This window comes from Pinus tabuliformis, chromosome 7 (assembly GCF_031772625.1).
Source record: "Pinus tabuliformis cultivar Carrire ecotype Pingquan chromosome 7, CPIR1, whole genome shotgun sequence".
In the NCBI taxonomy this organism is placed as follows: Eukaryota; Viridiplantae; Streptophyta; class Pinopsida; order Pinales; family Pinaceae; genus Pinus; species Pinus tabuliformis.
The window spans coordinates 2,066,759,857-2,066,780,405 of NC_142293.1; the positions used below are offsets into that span (position 1 = coordinate 2,066,759,857).

The 20,549-nt window shown below is 39.8% G+C and overlaps 1 protein-coding gene across 1 annotated transcript in view; it reads right to left on the minus strand.

Moving 5' to 3' along the window:
- The window catches only part of LOC149256804 (signal recognition particle-related / SRP-like protein), a 395,315-nt gene that overhangs the window by 167,326 nt on the left and 207,440 nt on the right, over positions 1-20,549 (minus strand). The window contains exons 6-7 of the mRNA XM_089460884.1: positions 20,158-20,353; positions 3,184-3,295 (exon numbers count right to left, since the gene is read on the minus strand). Of these exons, the coding sequence (XP_089317010.1) occupies positions 3,184-3,295; positions 20,158-20,353 (308 nt within the window). The remainder of the gene's footprint in view (positions 1-3,183; positions 3,296-20,157; positions 20,354-20,549) is intronic.

Here is a 20,549-nt window from a genome sequence, read left to right on the forward strand (position 1 = left end):
ACGCTTAAACAACAACAAAGTTGAGAATTGTTGATGGCCAAGGGTCCGATCAGACTAGTTCTCTATGCAGCAGTAGAGTGGCCAGATAATCAAATGGCTCAAATACCAAATGTAGCGAACAATGTTCGTACTTAAGCTAAATACTCCAGAAGACTTTGAATATGTAGATCTCCATTGAAGATACAAGAATATATATTGAAATGTATGAATGAGAATGATTGAGTTACAAATGAGGGTCTGCTTTATATACCGAGGCAGGTACCCTTTCATAAATGGTCATGTTCTAAAGGACATGCCTCTTGATTAACTAATTATTGTTTAATTAACTATTCCTTATTATTATTATATTTATATTTTATTCATAACACTTGCATTGACATTTAAATTGGGGTTGTCTATACATTGTTAGACCCCGTCAAGGACCACAGGATTGGTCAAGATCCAAAAAGTAGAATGAATGATGAGATGAAAATGCTTTTGGCTACCAACAACACCATTGTGTTGTTGGATTTGGCATGGGACCTCCAGCTGGAACCTGGCTTCCCCACTTGCAAAAGAGGGAAGGAGGTGCGTATTCTGCACTTACTCATACCAGCACGGTAAAATTCACGATATTAATTGGCAACCAAGAAACTCTGGAAGCTCAATGACAGAAGAGGACGGATTGAAATGGGAAGTAAACACAGCTTCTGGGTCATTCTCAGTAAGATTAGGCTATGAAATTAACTTCCAAGAAAATTTCCAGGTCAAAACAAAAAATGATAGGGATGCATATTGTCAGCAAAAGCACCTTTTAAGGAAAAATATACACCTTGTTGACACAGGGAAAAAAAATTATAATATAAGATAGGCTGCAAAACTGCAAATTTCAACGCCTAAGTCTATGTTTTCTGTGTAGAAAGAATGGTGAATCCACCCAGCAACTGTTCAGACAGTCATTTCACACTGGTAGTTTAGTCAATCATCAAAGGAACACACACAGGTATTAAAGATTGGGAAGGCATTGGATTAAAGTAAGTCCTAGAGAACCCACATTTGAAATATCATGGCAGGTCAGACATATTGGCACTTACAATATTCGATATCTAGATTGCTTGGTTACCCAGAAATGACAGCATTTTCTAAAATGCAAGATACTCCCCTTGCAAACTAAAACATGCTCTAGTTCTGTCACAAATGCCAGACTTAAAGCAAACCATAGATAACTAATTCAGATCAATTTGGATAACACAGGTCCTATTGGATTCTTTGATGGGCATCCGTATGGAGTCCAGGGTCCAGGGGTGCTGGAGGAGTTTAATATTTGTCAGAAGAGCACAAGATTTTATTCAGTTTTGTGTTAGGAGTTTGCAGAAACAAAAAGGCAGAGATAGCAGCAACACATCACCTTATGAGTATAGTGAATGAAAAAGGAAGAGTAATCTAAAGGCCTGTGGCAACTCCCAGCTGATCTGCAACTGGGTCACAAGTAAAACCCAAGTAAAGCAATTCATAATTCTCCCCGAGGAAAGCAAAGCTTATATAATAATTCTGCACATTGAGGATATTGAATTCCAGCAAGTGTATCAAGAGAAAAATTGAGAAGCTGACATGCTGGCCACAGAAGCCATGGAGCTGACTCAACAGCAACTGGAAACTAAGAATGGAAGGAAGGCATCTTCGGACCCCATACATCTAGGACTATGGCCTGAATGATTGTTTCCCAGGATTGGGATATGTTTTTGCTTAATAACTACAAACGTTTTGGAGTTTTTCTTTCTCAATGGGAACAGAAATCCCACTTAATTAACGGTGAAACTGTAGAAAGAAATCAGGATTTTGATAACTGCTTCTGAAAGCATCAACTATGTAACCTTCTATTATCTTAATATAAAGTTGTCACCCTTTTCCAGTGGAAAAAAATATACAACACCATTGTCTGTCATTTATGAGTACAATGATATATCGTAATCTCTCATTTCCATTGCACTCTAATACTAATGTTATTAACGATTTTTATAAATAAGATATTGTTGAGGCTAGTGGAAGCTTCAGAAGGTCTTCTGCATAAGCTTGTAGGAGATGATTTATTGCCTCTTTAGGTATTTATGTCTTCTTTTGTAAGTTTTAACTTAGAAAATGTACAACAATTGAAGTCAATTAATTATTGTGGACTATTAAGTCATTTTCTAAGGATAAAGAATAAAATTATTTAAGTGCCTTACAAATAATCTCAACCATTGATCTCCTAGATCTTCTAGAAGGGAGATTATGGTTAGGGATTTAGGTTTACTGAAGATTATAAATGAAATCCTGAGGGAAAGGTGAAGATACAAACAGAGAAAAGATGCAGCTACAGCATTTTTGGGAAAGCGATTTTCTCAGGAAGGAGAGAATGAATTCTCTGGAGGAAGAGGCTCAAGTTCGACTGAGGAGAAGGAAGGAGAATACAAGGATAATTTCGGGAGTGTTCCGGGAGGCCAATTTGTTGGAGATTGGAGAGGCCGAATTGTTGAAGCGAGGAGGCGCAGTTACTGGGGAGGCCAATTTGCCAGGGCTGATTTGTGAGTGCACAGAGGCTGAGTGAGGGCAAGGTGCAGGGGCCAATTTTCTGGTGATAGGTGGGCCAAGTTTCTCCAGACCGAATATCTTCAGTGACTAGTTGCCAGTTGATTGAATTTCCTTGGGCCAAATTATTACAATGGGACCGAGTCACAGGTTCTAGTCACTGTATTTTTCTTTCTAAATTCTCTGTGGGTCGAAACCTTGATTTTCCAGATTAATAGATGAAGGAGAATTGTTGTGGATGTTTATCTGTTGATCAATAATTCAGAATTTATTTGGTAAAATAGATAAGTTGTTGGGAATAAAAATTGTTGTGAGAAAATAAATGTGTGCTGGCACTAGGAGATTTAACATATATTCCACCCTGGAATTAAAAAATATATTTTCTAAATGATAAATTGATGATTACATGAATGAGGGTGTATGGCATTTATATGCCAATGGTGACCCTTCATGTACAAAGTGACAAACAAGTCTTTACAAGTTATAACTTCTAGTAAATACATATGATTTAAATTATACCATGTTTTATGTTCCTATATCTACATATGCTATTTTATATCAGCAATAAAAGCAACGCACAAGTTTCAAGAGTAAGTGTCATCAACCATTTAAACATGAAAAATATTGACTTCATACCTTTTAAGACAGATACACGAGTCTTAGCATTCTTAATAGGAAAACTTCTACCAAGCCAGTGGAAATCAGTCATCGATGTTGTTTGTTGAGTCCTCGCCTCTATCATGATATCCTATTCAAAAAGAAGACACTGTAGAATTAGAAGTATATACAATTCCCTCATTTCTATCCATTCCATTCAAATTTAAAGGCACATTACAAAATATTCTTCCCCGGAATAAAAATCATGGTGTTTTCCATCATGCTCCAATATATCCTCCACAAAATTAAAAACTACAAGAATGTAAATTAGTTGTGGTGAAAATAACTTATCTCAATAAGAGAAATGCAGGAACCCAAAAGATAAGTCTAATTATGAAAAAATAATCATGTCTAGAATCACTTTCTCAAGTTGCTAACCAATATATTGTCAATGTATAAGATGAAGCAAAATTCAAACACATGAGCCGAGTCAAATAGCTAATTCTTTGAACTTGAAGGTGAACAAATAACGTTTACCCAACAACCAGACACAAAAAGTAGAATGAAGCATGCAGTAAAGAAATGATGATAGGTGCAATACTTCTTTTTTGAGAAAAACAACTTATATTACGTGAAATATGCACTAGAGTTACAATAGATAGATATTAGAGTTACATAAAGATCCTCTTACCGGAAATCTTACTCAAGCCAACATCTGAGCATTGCCACCTAATGAGACATTGTCCCTGTGTTCCTAGTGGACTAACCTAGACTAGGTATTATTATTGCAGTTTACACTTGTAGCTTTCTCATTCTACCTAATTTATAGCAGGCTTGGTCCAAGTTTCAAACATTTTTCCCCACCTAAGTATGAATAATTTACTGTAATCCTAGGAAGTTCAGTCAAGCTTGATCACTCTCCAATAGTGGTGTTGGGACAACCAATTAGACTCACCAATTAAATATCAAAAATACTTGGAACATAAAGATATCCATTATAGTTAAAATAAATATTATATAAATGTATGAGTTAAGATGATATATGATAGGACGGATGAAGAGTCAAGGGGGATGATTTATGACCTCGGAGGAAAAGTAGACACAACCTCATCTTGCAGTCTCAGGCAAGCCTCCAACAACCAAGCATAGGCCTATGCCTTGCTCCAAAGAATCACTATAGGGTCTCTCTTTATATGGGCAATCTAATTATAATAGGGGGCTCCAAAAACACCGTAAGGCACCTGAATTATGGCACTTGCCCCCTCAACCCTCAAATTGAGTCAATATTCTGGTGTATATGATTAGGAATTAAATCCCTTATGTAGGTACGTTATTTTCATGTTCTACATTGCAACAACTATGCAGCAGATCAATTGGCTGCCCAAGCAACGGGGCACCCCACCAGAACCTTGTGAATCCAATGTTCCACCAAGTTTCCAAGACGGCACAAAACAGGAACGGGGAGACACACAGGGGGGACTAGTGGAAGCAACACCAAATTTTAGGGAACTTTGGAGGGGACTTCGGCACGTGTGTGTGTGTGTTAAACATGATTCAAATTCAAATTCAATAATGAAATACATTGATTCATACACTATAAATGATTCAATGAAATGCAAATAGTAAAATATTGTATATGTTAATTTAAATTCATCAATCATCATTGTAGAATATACATTGATTTAAATTCATCATTCATCATTCTAGAATATACAATGATTTAAATTCATCATTCATTATTCTAGAATCTGATTAGTACTAAGCAAAATAGTAGATACTAAAGTCTGAAGACTGGAATAGTAAATTGAAATTACTCAAACTCAAAAATAGCAAAAAGAGATGTCAAAGACTCAATCTCAGATCATCAATATCTAGAGTCAAGACTCAAAAGTTAAAATTGGAAATGAACGATGGGTAATGAACCAATGTTATCAGAACTGAACCGGTCATCAAACCAGTCGACCCCAAAACCAGGAACCAAAAACCTTAAATTAAAAAATTAAAAATTTGAAAAGAAAAAAACAGTCAACCAAAAAACACATAAATACACATGTGCTTCCATATCAACCCAAACACTTGTATAAAAATATGTAAAGTTTCTCATATATATAGCAAGGGTGCTTATAACCAAAATAGCACATAGTCCAATCCATCTTTGAAGAAAAAATACATCAACAAAGAGGCTCTGTATGGCCTCCATAGTCCAAAAAAAATCATGCTACAACAAATAACAACATATCATCAAAATTGTGGCCTATATTGGGATCTTCATCATCAATATCACCCTCTAAGCATTCAAACAAGATAGAAAAAAGATTGACGCATCACATAGAGATTTTGTTTAAGTGATGGGTACATTTTTACTCAAGTCATGATAGAGGAATTCAACAATCAATGCCACCAACATCGAGGTACATAGAGGACTTGGAGCTCCCAATTAAATGTTAGTTCCATACCCTCAAACATCATAGAATCCAATGGAAACATTGCAATCCCCCCAATCCTAAAATCCTAAAAACTATTAAGTCTCTTGGATTTTAAGTGGGACCTAAAATTCCACTCAAACATCTTGACACAATTAATGGTAATGTTAAAAATTTAAGTTAAAAGATGAAAATCAAAGAGAAAGGATAATGTCACTTTTACAAAATGAAAAATAAAGAAGAATGTCACTTTTAAGCAAATGTGATAAGTAAAAGCGACATTCTCCTTTATCCTTCAATTTGTAAAAGTGGCATTCTCCTTTATCTTTCATTTTCATCATTTTACTTTAAGAATTTAATATTACCATTAATTAGATAGCATTAGTAAGGCCCTAACTTCAAATATTAGGCTTCTCCACTAATAAATTATTGCTTTTATGCAAAATTTAGGGTCGGGGGGCGGGGCCTTCTTGAGCAAGAACACCCACAAGCACCCCTTTTGGGGAAATACATCCCCCACATTGGGAAAATGTTTCCCCTTGTGTTTCCCCAAGTTTCTCCAAAAGAGAGACAAGACCCCGTGGAACACCCACAAGCACCCCTTTTGGGGAAATACATCCCCGACATTGGGAAAATGTTTCCCCTTGTGTTTCCCCAAGTTTCTCCAAAAGAGAAACAAGACCCCGACGAACACTATTTGAATCAACTCAAGTGTTATTTCAACCAATTCCTTGATGACCAATTTGTAGCACAATTAGCAGCCACATTGGAAATTTTGATTGATCACAAACTTCAGCTCCAGTGCGCTAGGGATGAAATGGGTTTCCTTCAGTCCAACTAAATCTACATGCAAGTCAAAAAATTTCTCATTTTAGGGGTGTTTTACAAAGCGTATACAGTATCATTTCAGCAGCTTGATATAGTTTAGTATAATTATAGAATAAATGGCCTAGATCTAGACCAAAATGATGTTTTGCTTAAAATTTATGTAACAGCAGTAAGTTGATCTTTGTATGATTTTGCTATGCCTCTAAGCACAGATTTTGCTTAATATAATTTCCCAATTATTGATTAAAAATGAGATATATGATATGATATGAGGATATAGGGTGTGAGTCCCAATGACCAATGACAATCAACCCAAACAATAGAGTTGAATAATAAGGGAAACGTGGAAGGTCACAAGTATGGATTACCTTGGGCACGTTATATCAATCTGAAGCATAAAAACTAATAGCTTGTAGACTTGAATGATAAAATACACAAGAGGTATTCGAAATAATAATTTATATATATATATATATATATATATATATATATATATATATATATATATATATATATATAAGTGATATGAATGTTACAATGATGCCCTGCTTTTATACCTAAGCAGGTGACCTTTCATGATTAGGCATGTCTTTTAGACATGCCTTTTCACTTAACTTAATGACTATTTAACATAATCAATTTTTTATTATTTAATATTTACATTTATTTTATTTATTTACTTGTTATGAATTATATTCATAACACAATCACTACCTCCTATAAGTGCCCCTCTAAAAGAAGGACCTCAGGGGAGGTCACACTGTATTGAAAAGTGTAACTAGGTCCGGTCTTCATAATGACATGTAATTGTAATTTTTATGAAAATGATGTAAAGAGAAAAATAAATTTATTATTGTAATGCTTGCCTCATGGGTTTCGTGAGCAAGGGAGTTTATTTTTAAATGGCTCCCATTGTGAGCCTTTAGGATTTGTCAAAAAGAGTCATTGTCATGTATGAAGAACCCTTCTTGTGCATGTTACAAATGTATATAAGTCTATTGGATTGTCAAATAGCCCTCCAAGACAAGCACAAGTTACTTCTCTTAAAGTCAACCTCAAGATAAAGTGAAGAACTCATGTCAGCTTCACCTAATGGAGACACATCTATACACATGTCGGCTTATTTATATGCGACTACCACTATATATATATGTGTATAGGGTCTTCGCATTTCCACAGTCAACAAGTTCGGATCTCTCTGAAATTCGGGTGACAAAATACAGAGACAAGTTCAGATACCTTTGTAATTCGGATAGGAGATTGTAGTGACACGTTCGGATCTCAAAGAAGAAAAGTTTCGGTGCTATGACACAGTCCACAAGCACAGATTTTAGAGAATATTGCGGTAAAATTTTGGAGATCTCAATTTCAATGATCTCAGAGATAATTTTGTGACATTCTCGGCCTATAGACTGAGGATTGCAGTGGAGACAGCTCAGTGACATATCACAATGATTCGATGCTATCTCAGGCTCACAGATGTTATCTTAGCTTCGGTGTTGCTACAATGATCACATTTCGGTGACATTACAGTGATGTGTTTTTGGTGCCATCTCAAGTGTGTCTACAGTTCATTGCTATCACAGTTTATCTCAGTATGCTCATATAGGAGATGATCTCAGTTCATTTTAATGTTATCATTGTAACTATGTCTCGGTGCTAAGAAGGTCAAAGCGGAAGAGGCGTGAAGAAGAAGAAAAGAGCAAAACACAGTCAAGAGAACTAGTGACTTGGTCTTGGAGTGGCTAATAGGTCAAGGGTCTTGGTCTTGGTCTTGGTCTTGGTCTTGGTATTCATCAATTAGAATCTCTAGAAGAATTTGTGCAGGTTTACCTCTCAAAGAGTGAGAGCTTTTGGTCCTGGCTCATAGCCTACATTCTGTGTCTCTTGTCTATTTATGTCCATGCATTGGTAGTTGTTTGATGAAGAAGAACACTAACAACTTAAGTAAAAGAAGATCCTAATCTAAAGTTGTAAAAAGCACTCACAAGCAGTTACTAATTGAAGAGAAATTACCTACTACTTGATGCCCTAGATTTCTCAACATGGTATTAGAGCTAAGGTGACAAAGTCAAGAGAAAGGGCATCTAATCAAAGAGACACTCAAGGATCAAGTTTCAAGAAAGGCATCAAAGCAAGTTGAAGGATATCAAAGTGAAAGTTCAAGATCTACATTGAAGAATCAAACCATATATCGAAGAAGAAAGTCTACTTCAAAAGAAGTCTTGGGATCATCAATCAAATAATCAAGGCCAAAGCCTTATTTCTACTCAAGACGAATAGATCTACAAATCAAGGCAACTAGAATTCTATTCATCCAAGAGAAGCATTTCTAGGTCAAAGATCATATCATCTTGGAGAAAGTCAAAACCCTAGAAGTATTTCTAAGATCCGCACTCTATCATCACCAAAGGAAACCTCAAAGAGTTTGTAGATTATTCAATCAAGAGAAGCAAGATCAAGGGCATGATCATTATCTTCAAAAGGTTCCAAGGTAGTCTCCCCCTCATTGAAGCAAGGACCTCCTTATCCTTAAAGAAGATCATCCGAGGAGCATCAAGACATCTTCATCGATCATCATCAACAAAGGGATCAAGTTGAAGATTTTATCTTCACTTGACAAGTAAGTACCTTTTTCTTCTATAATCTAATCTAGTAAAATGACTTCGTTTTGCAAGGAGATCTATAAGTTGGTTGGGTCATCAAACTTCCTTGCATGGAAAAGAAGGATAGAAATAGTCCTCAAAGAAAATGAAGTCATTGATCATATCAATGGAAAAGTCTCCAAACCATCCAAAGGTCAAGTACTATCTGAATACATGGAAAAGGATCTAAGGACTCAAGATATTCTTATCAAGTCCATCAAAGATTCCCTTGTTCCCCAAAAAGTAAGATTGGAGACATCAAAAGAGATATATGATAAGCTGGTAAAACTATTCTCTGAAGATGTGATAAAGAAGGTCATAACGTTTAGACCTTATCTACACAAATTGAAGATATCAAAGGGTAAAGGGTCATCTTCATAAGGTCTCAACTACAAGTTTTGAGAGAGATCATTTCGGATAAGGAAATGATCTCCATTGTTCTAAATGCACTATCTAATGAACAAGGTAACAAATGCCTACGACGATAAGAAATTTATTCCATTCAACAACTTGTGGTTTCTATGCAAGATAGAAAAAGTGTTAATTTTAGGTATGTTCTACGCTTAGAGCAATTTATTTCAATTAGCTCAATATCTTTTCCAGATAAGCAATCACATCGACATTAAAGTAAACTGTAGATAGAACATAAACATAAATCGCAAAAGACAAGCCAAGACAAGAGGACACAAGATGTGGCGCTAGCCAGGGACAAACCCCAATGTGGGGAAACCCTTGATCAATTCTTCTTATATGTTCTTCAATAGTTCAATAGAGAGAGAGAGAGATAGTGCATTTACAACAGAAGTCAACACTTTGACTTACCTAGATAAGAGCATAGATCATCTCTAAGAAGATGACACATGAGATCAGTTGAAGACATGTTGCTTCAACTGATTCTCCAAGGTGACCCCTTTACCTATCATCGTGTTGCATCTCATCATCATGTTGCACCTCACCGTACTGCACCACACTGCACCCATCATCACAATGCTGGACCTCATGACTGTTGCACCTAATGCCGCATTGTTGTCCCATGTGCCATGGTTGAACCATGTTGTCATACAGCATGTCTCATGTGCTTGCCACAACTATCCATGTTGTCCATGTTGGCCATACTGTACCATGTTGTCCATGCTGGTTGTCCCATTGTGCCACTCCTAAATTTCTCTTCCACTAAAACCTAAGACAAGTGGAGAGAAATCAAGATAGACGTGTGTTTAGAAATGACTATCAAGTCATCTCCTTTTATACTAAAACATTGAGCACATGTGGGGTATATTTGGTTGCTGGCAACCTTGACGAATTGTCTTATAACACAAATAAATTCATAATTCCATGAATACTTATCGAAATCGAATGATCTTTAGATCAATCCTACACCTCTCAATGAGAGGGGTCCAAGAAAAATATCAACTACCATAAATAAGATGACCCACATGGAGTTTGGCCCTAGTTGAGAATTTTAACACTCCCTCTCAACTAGGGAGAACTCCATCTGCTGATCCATATGTCTGACTGTACTATCTCTGCCACCAGTGCCCTACACCGCTCTACTTTCCTAAGCCCTACTCTGCTCTATTCTGCTTTGCTGAACCATGAAGAATAAGAATTGATCGAGAATGTCTCATACCATCTCTACTGACCTGAAGTCAGTTTTATTGATCTCAGATCAATATCACAAGAGAGTGTCTCAAACCACTCATACTGATCCCAGATCAATGGAGGTCATCCTAGCGTAGGGAGTACGATAGATACAACGATGCGTCCATCGATAGTACTACTAGGGTCCCTAACCCCATTTCCCTACTCATTGGCCAGATGAGCAGATGAGAGGTACTTCCCATGAGTCCCAAACTGCATGGGTAGGATGCCTTGACAGGAGAACCATTCATCCTGTCCCTAAGTCGCCTCAAGGTATCACAGGGGAAGGTTGAGCCATTCACCCTGTACACAGCACACCAGTAGGGGAGGGCGAGTCGCCCTATGGTCACGTGTTGCTCCAGTAGTACCCCAAGCACCCCAGAGCTCAATGCAAGCAACATGCAAGACCCTCATAAGAAGGTTTCTCAATGACTCCAAGTCGTTCGGGAAAGTCACAAATTTGACCTTTCCCCGAGGCTTTGATAGAATGTCTGCAACCTGTACATCAGTCTCAATGCGATAGAGCCTCCTCACTCATCGACGTACCATATCCTAGATAAGGTAGTATCTGATGTCTATATACTGGAGCAATCATAGAATACAAGATTCCTCAACAATCGAATACCCCCCTGGTTGACACAGAAGATCACGGTGGTATCCATCATGTGTACAAACATCTCACTGAAGACCTCCCATAACCAAGCAGCTTCACACGTGGTCATACTCGTAGCTATGTATTCAGTCTCAGTTGTGCTCAAAGCAACCGTCTTTTGCTTCCTGCTCATCCAGGATATCAAGTGGAACCCAAAGAGAATCAGCACTCAGAAGTGCTCTTGAGATCCTCCACACTGCCTGCCTAGTCAGCATTCGAATAATCATGCAGCTTCACATTTCCGGCAGTGTATCTCAATTCATGAGAGATTGTGCCCCGAAGATATCTCAGAATATTCTTGGCACCAATCCAGTGAGGCTCAACCATATATGAGCTCATCATGCTAACTGCAAAACATATGTCCGGATGGAAGTTCACCAAGAACATCAATGCGAATGAGTTTATGAAACTCAGAGGCATTTCCCAAATCTGGTCTAGCATCACTACCATATAACTTCTGAAAGTTAAGATCCTCGAGGTAGTCACGGGCTTGCAGTTTACCATTCCACATCTGGAATCCAACTCCCTCTTACTTCTACAAATGAGAGGGTCTGCACCTATCAGAAATAGGTCATCCTCAGAAGGTGCCGATATGAGAGGTTTATCATCCACAACCTTCGAGCAATGGTTTGGATCAGCTTCACTCCTAGTGAATCTCAGCTTCATCAAACAGCTATCAATCCTCTCATACTAAACCCGGGGTGTTTTGCTTCAAGCCATAGAGGGCTTTCTTCCACCTGCACACATGAGATTCTCGATCATGAATCTCAAGCCCCTCAGGTTGTTCCAAATCTGTGGACCTACTACATGAGGGGAATGGTCCCCTTGTAAGTTTTTCCTTCGGTACATCTCGGACATGTACCTTCATGCTCTTCTTGAATTCAAGCATTCCTGTCGCCATCTGACTCACATCGGGTAGGGCCCCATAATAAGTAGACCTCCAGTGTTATAGATGAGATGTGATAACTGACATGGTCCCCAATGGATCATCCTGCAACTTGATACAAATTTCCAACCCTGAACCCATGAGTAAAAGCATCTTAGAAAATTCTATTTTCAAACACGTACCTTTCCATCGATGAATGCCACCATGAAACCTTTTACTTCCATTTCTGAAATGGAAACTAGATTCTTCTTGCGATCAGGTACATAAAAGAGATTTTGTAAATGAATCGAGTTACCCTTATTCAATTGAGGGGTAATATTCCCTACACCCTTTCCAGGATAGGTGGCATCGGCTCCAAGTATAATCCCACGAATGTTTCCATCTCTACTAAATTAGAGAGATCACCCTTCTATCCGATGAAGTGCCTTGAAGCACTATAATCAATAAGCTAGATTCCCACAAAATATGAAGGAGAGGGCCAAATACAAGATATGCTTCTTTATCTTATCAGAAACAACATTTGATTCTTCATACCTAGGGTTCCTTGCTTTCTCTGAAGAGTCGGCCATTTCCTTGATGACTTGCTGATCCAGGTGGATGTTGGTGGCCACCCACCAACCCATTTGGACCCCCACAACTGTCTCTTTCAGTCTTTTCAGTTTCCTAAATTACACCACAGTTTACTATTTTTAGCAGTTTTTTCGGGTCCCGAACTTCCGGAGCCGTTTTGAGGCCCTAAACGACGTTTTTTTGGGATTCTGGGGCAACATGGGTCGTAGACCAATGTTGCCTCCCAAAGTGGTAGTACTCGGATAGATCTTTCTAACGAGCTATCGTGCGCGTCAAACGGAGATCGTATGCCAAAGTTACGACCCCGGGAAATTGATGTACCAATTTACCCAAACGGGGCCCACAATTTGGCGTTTCATCTTCTAGGGTTAGGTTTCGGGATGTGAAGGGTTTTCCATTGTTTCTCAACAATAAATAGGCCTTCGAGCCTCATTGTAATACAGTTCGGAACAGTTCAGAGGCATGTAGCCGCACATCTCTTCTCAGAGATAAGCTACCATCGCCCTAGCTGGTTTATTTCCTTTTCTGGCATATTTCAGTATTTTCCATTAATGAAATGAAGCATTATTTCCGCTGCACGTATGTGTTTATGGTTATTGCATCTCTGTATTTATGGTTATCTCTGTAATCTGTTGCGTTCCTGTTTAAATCCGGATCAGTGGTATCAGAGCGGTCTGCTTTTTCTCTGTTTTTCTTTGCATGTCCCCAACGAGGTCGGGATATAAGGAGTTAGGGCTTGAACTGGTCGAACCTTTGCAAGACCAGCCTCGCAAATCCCGATGGCCTCCCATGGCGGATCAGAAGAAAGACGAGGGAGCAGGAGATCCTATCAAAATCTTGCTCGAAGAAGCACTCGAGCGGCAAAGGAACGCGATGATGGATAACTTTGCGCAGATCCTTCAGCGGCTACCCAGAGGCGACGCATCGGCTTCCAACAGCAACTCTGGAAATGCCACACCCTTCAAGGTACAAGTTAATTTTGAAATCCCCATATTCGAGGGTCAAATAGACGCAGATGCCGTAGATAAATGGTTAAATCTGCTAGATGGATATTTTTTTGTTCATGAATTTTCAAGTCGGGAAAAGATTGTTTTCGCTCTTCTCAAAGCAGCCCCCCACGTCAAGGACTGGTGGGAAACGTACTGCGAGCAGAAGGATGAAAGTACAGGCTCACTATTTTCAGCCGCACCCACTTGGAATGACTTCCGGGATGCCATCAAGGAGCAATACTACCCTGTCAGAAGCTATGAGGACAAATACATCAAATGGACCACACTGCGGCAGGGACGAGACCAAGATGTGCCGGAGTTCACAAACATTTTTCATACCCTTCGCACACAGTTGGGTATCAAAGATTCTGAGTTGCATCTGGTACTCAAATACCGCGGCTGCCTACACAGATACATCCAGGAAGAGATGGTGTTCTTGAACATCTCCTCACTCGGTACAGCATACCGATACGCTGTCAAAATCGAGCAAAAGTTCAAACAAAAGAAACGAGACTTTGGATCTGCAAATCCGAAGCCCAAAGGACAAAGCCAAGGCGGGGTAACCCAAGACAACCCGTCGAAGCTGCAAGAAAAGAACAACACCACGAAGCCGAAGAAGGACACAGGAAAGTGGTGTGAGTTCCACAAGAGTCCCACTCATAACACAAGTGAGTGTCGGACCAAGCAGTCGCTGGTGGCCGAGTTGAAGGCTTCCGAATCAGATGCATGTTCCGACCCTGAGCCAGAACTCGAGAAGGGGAATGGCAAAGGGAAGCAGATCATTGATGCGGATCCTAGCGCCATTGTTGCCACCGCCAAGATCCAGAAAGATGAGCCCGAAAATCCAGAAGAGGGGGAGCGTCTTTTCCACTCACAGATGTGGGTGAAGGGTTCACCGCTGCGATTCATTGTCGACAGTGGTAGCCAAAAGAACCTGGTTTCAGCAGAGGTCGTGAAGCGGTTGGGCCTACCGACTACACCACACCCACAGCCGTACAGTATCGGGTGGCTTCACGAAGGACGAGATCTGAAAGTTCGCCAGCAGTGCCGCCTTCCATACAGCATCAAACCCTTCACAGACGAGGTACTGTGTGATGTTACACCTCTGGATGTTTGTGATGTATTATTAGGCCAGCCATACTTGTGGAGGCGACATGCTGTGTATGAGTCAAGGCCTCGCGCTGTCATTATTTCTTTGGGTGATTCATTATACAGGATACCAGAGGTAGCTCCACCTACTGCCACATCTTTGATCACTGCTAAGAAAGGCAGCAAGCTCATATCACAGACTAGGAAATTCATTTGTCTGGTTCACTCCCAAAGTAAGGGGAAGATCGTTGCTACATCCATGACCCCTGCAAAGGGTTCCTCTACACAGCAGCAGCAGCAAAGGAATACGGTCATGACAAAACACAGGAACAACTTCTCCTCATTCACAGGGGTACCACATAAGTTTCAGGTGGGCAACAAAGTCTGGTTGCATCGACAGAGAGAACGCCTTACCAGAACCCATCAGAAGCTCAGATCACTCCGACATGGTCCTTACAGCAGTACCAAGGCTATGGGGAACAATGCTTTGGAGCACATCATTCCTCCATTCCTTCGCCTGCACCAAATGTTCAATGTGGACCATCGTCGACCATGCTTTCCACCATCACTGGACACATCAGAGATTGCAGGACAAGTTCAGCAGATGGAGGAACTCAACGCAATGGGGACCATTGCTTCCTAAGGGGGGAGGAATGATCCAGGTGGATGTTGGTGGCCACCCACCAACCCATTTGGACCCCCACAACTATCTCTTTCAGTCTTTTCAGTTTCCTAAATTACACCACAGTTTACTATTTTTAGCAGTTTTTTCGGGTCCCGAACTTCCGGAGCCGTTTTGAGGCCCTAAACGACGTTTTTTTGGGATCTGGTAGTACTCGGATAGATCTTTCTAACGAGCTATCGTGCGCGTCAAACGGAGATCGTATGCCAAAGTTACGACCCCGGGAAATTGATGTACCAATTTACCCAAACGGGGCCCACAATTTGGCGTTTCATCTTCTAGGGTTAGGTTTCGGGATGTGAAGGGTTTTCCATTGTTTCTCAACAATAAATAGGCCTTCGAGCCTCATTGTAATACAGTTCGGAACAGTTCAGAGGCATGTAGCCGCACATCTCTTCTCAGAGATAAGCTACCATCGCCCTAGCTGGTTTATTTCCTTTTCTGGCATATTTCAGTATTTTCCATTAATGAAATGAAGCATTATTTCCGCTGCACGTATGTGTTTATGGTTATTGCATCTCTGTATTTATGGTTATCTCTGTAATCTGTTGCGTTCCTGTTTAAATCCGGATCACTTGCACTGTCATTCCTTTGATCATTGAAGATGTCCCTGGAATGGTTGTTATCATCATCAAGTGATGTGTCCCTGCAATTTGGACACTCCTTCGCATAATAGCCGAACTTATTGCAACCAAGGCATCTGCCTTTCCTTCCACCCTTAGATCCGAACTTCCCATTGAAGTGATCTTTAGGTAGGCCGTCAGAAACTTCCGCTGCACCATTCTAATAATGTTCTCTGCTTCGACTTCACCCTCGGTGAGTTTGAAGAGGGATGAGGAATCCACTAATCCTTTTGTTCTTTCCCAACTGTCTTCGATGATTGCTCTTTCACTCTTGCTTGGGCTTTGTCTTCACCTCAGCTCTGATACCATGTTAATTTTAGGTATGTCCTATGCTTAGAGCAATTTGTTTCAATTTTCACAATTAGCTCAATAACTTTTCCAGATTAGAATTCCAATCAGCATTAAGGTAAACTACAGATATAACATAAACATAAATCGCAGAAGACAAGCCAAGACAAGAGGACACAAGATGTGGCGCTAGCCAGGGACAAACCCCAATGTGGGGAAACCCTTGATCAATTCTTCTTATATGTTCTTCAATAGTTCAGCAGAGAGAGAGAGAGAGATAGTACATTTACAATAGAATTCAACACTTTGACTTATCTAGATAATAGCATATATCATCTCTAAGAAGATGATACATCAGATCAGTTGAAGACATGTTGCTTCATCTGATTCTCCAAGGTGACTCCTTCACCTATCATTGTGTTGCATCTCATCATCATGTTGCACCTCACTGTGCTGCACCATGTTGCACCCATCATCACAATGTTGGACCTCATGACTGCTGCACCTAATGTTGCACTGTTGTCCCATGTGCCATGGTTGAACCATGTTGTCATACAGCATGCCTCATGTGCTTTCCGTAGCTATCAATGTTGTCCATGCTGGCCATACTGCACCATGATGTCCATGCTTGTTGTCCCATTCTGCCACTGCTGCACAATGACATGGCAGTCCCATCATTGTTTTGTCTCATCATGTTGTTGTCCCATTGGACATTGTGGCACAATATCATTGCTGCTAGTATTGTTGTCCCATCACAGCTTGTTATCTCAATATACTTACAGTGACCCAGCATTGTTGTTGTCCCTACAGCAACATAACATACTTACGCTGCTCCAAATATGTATGTACCATTGCCTAGTTGTCCTAGTTGTACTGTTGCATTGTTGTACCTAACAGTCATGCCCAAAACACTATTGTTCTGGGCATATGCAGCCTTGTTGTCTTGTTGTCCATGCATCATGGTTCCACCATGCTCCATTGTCTAGCTGTCCACAACATTGTTGTTCCAATGTTGCCTTCACTGCTGCTTATGTGGTGACTCGTTAGGGCACCTGGCAGCACTTACACACCCGGGCAAATAGCCCCTAAAATCTTCCCAAATTTGCCCTTAATTAATGTGGTTGTCCTCCAAGGGAAGGTTGTCCCCTTCACTATAATTCTAAGCAGCCTTCTAGCCCTTAATAATGGCTCTGCCCTCCTCTCATTACAGTGCCATCCTACAGCCCTTAGAATAGGCCTGCGGCAGCCTTTCTAGAGGATTGTTCCACCCTCTGCGAGCCCTCAAATAGCTCCCTTTCTCCTCGGCCTTCTAGCAAGATACTCAGCCCCCTTTCATCCCTTCAGTCTTTCTGAAATGGCTTCAGAACAGCCCTATTTCACCCACGCTGAATTGCCTCTTCTTATTGCGGCCCTAAGCTTCAAACTTCGGCCTTTCTCCCTACAAGAGCACTCAAACAACATCTCTTTCCCACACTATCTAGGGCAGCCTCTTTCTTGGTTGCGTAGAGGCCAGCGTATAGGGCCTAGGCAAGGGCTTCTTCTTGATAGCGTAGGTACTAGGGTTGTCCTCCTTGTAGCGTTAGGGCTTCTCCCTTGATTGCGTCCTCTAGATTAGGGCATCGTTCTTCTTCTTGACTGCAGCTAGGGCAGCCTCAATCCTCCAACGTCTAGGGCTTCCACTCCTAGATTTCTCTTCCACTAAAACCCAAGACAAGAGGAGAGAAATCAAGATAGAAGTGTGTGTAGAAATAACTATCAAGTCATCTCCTTTTATACTAAAACGTTGAGCACATGTGGGGTATATTTGGTCGCTGGCTGACCTTAACGAATTGTCTTATAACACAAATAAATTCATAACTCCATGAATACTTATCGGAATCGGATGATCCTTAGATCAATCCTACACCTCTCAATGAGAGGGATCCAAGAAAAATATCAGTTGCCATAAATAAGATGACCCACATGGAGTTTGGCCCTAGTTGCCAATTTTAACAAAAAGATAGGTTGAGGGAAAAAAATTGCTCAAACATTTGTCAAAAGGAAAGAAGAACATATCTAAGATTCAACGCTATGAGCATTACAGGAAAGATTGCCCTAAGCGCAAGAAGGGAAATAACAAGAAAAGCCCATAAGACCAAAGAAGTGGAAGAACCTGAGAAGAAGAAGCCTAAGGAGGAAGTGAGAGATCTCTACTATGACTAAGATAATCTCCTCCACTAAGCACTCTTTAGTTTTAATAATATAGGAAGCTTTGTATATATGATAGGATGCATCATATTAGAAGATGACATCATGGTAGAAGCATTAGAAGTAAGAGCTCGTAACATCACTATAGGAAACATGAAGGATGTCTGACACAAAATCTATGGCAGTCAACTATGAAGGATATAGCTCTTGGGAACCTCACTGAAAGCTCAAGTGACACTTATGGGAAAAAGGCAGAAGTCATCTAGGACAAGGCTGATCATGCATCAGTGAAAAGTTAACATCTATTGGATAGGGATATGCAAGATCCTCAAGATTCTCTGATGGAATCTTCATCAGAAGGTTCACCAATCTAGAGAGGAAGCAAGTGTTTCATCAGGAACTCCAACTTGTGGAGTTCACGGGATGATGGTATGATGACATAAGAGATGAAGCAGATCAAGAGGTTGAAGCTCTTTTCAAACAAGAAGGTTGTTGAAGGAAGCCTAGATGACCTAAAGGAAAATGAGGTATGTATGCTTATATTCAATATTGTAGAGTCATGTCGTATGGTTGCACGTAACATGGATCAATGATCTATCTTGAGAGCATGATCAAAAAGAAAAGGATCTCCTCCTATGAAAGGATGCAGAAGGCATGGGTCACACTAGTCGAAATCAACATAATATGTCCTCACATGGAATATGAGGTGGAACTCCAATTGGAAGTTCCTCGGAATGAAAGGCGTAAAGAAAGGAAGGAAGAGATCATGGACTATGCAACCGTGGTAAAGGCAATCACATCCGAAGACCAACAAGATTTGACTAGGATATCTCCATGGAAGAATTAAAGACTTTGATGGAGTCAGAAAAATAAAGAGACCCTTGACGATATATATCTTTGGGAGATGTGTCAACATGTATACAAGATGTTGATGCCAACAGGAAGATGTCATGATGAAACATCCAACATAAGAAAGGCAGTAAACAGAAACCCATATAGGGAAATATAAAGGAATGAGATGCTTTACAACGAGCTCCATGATAGTATATATACACAATGACTCGTCACAAGGTTGAGGGGATATGTCCTTTACTAAGGATGGGTCATTTCATATATACTACCAGTTATTATTTAGTTATTTATTATACTATTATTTATTGGCATTTTCATTTATATATTTGCGGAAATATAGAAGCCTATTCACTTAAAGGCTTAAACAACTACTAAGCCTAAGTGGACAAGGTGAAATGATAGATTTGACAGTAGAAAACATTTCACGTAAGATTGAAAATATAGAGAAACCACCTAAATCATATTTCAATACTTTATTAAATAAGTTACTAAACAATTTTCATATCCAGTTGAAACATCTTTGCCAGTTCTGTATTAAAGAAAAGGAAGCATTGATTCATTAGAAAAGTCTAGAATGTTACAGAGGAAGAATATAACAGTGCAACAATCAATTGACCACTAAATAACAAAAATGCACTTGCAAAAATAAGAATCTTACTTCCAATTTGTCCCGTAACAGATCTGCTGCCGGGCCTTCTTGAGTGCTAAGGTCCAAAAGTTCAGAACTTTGTATGTCAGATTTACCCATTTTGTATAAGCAATATCGAATGTTAGGTTCCATCTCATCTACACTCTGCCTGCATAAGACTTGATTCTCAACATCCCCATACTTGCCCAGCTCATCATAGACCGCCCTGTATTATTAACATAAAACTGCCATGAATGTCAACACCTTTTTAAGTGAAAAAGTTTAAATCACCTCAAAAATGTCATTCGTTGACATATCAAAATAGCTGAGCAATTCCAAACATTTCAGGATTTTTGCAGGTAATGCATGAGCTAGAGAAAAAGTGATGTAGGAAGCACTGGAAAAGCATAAGAGAAAATATT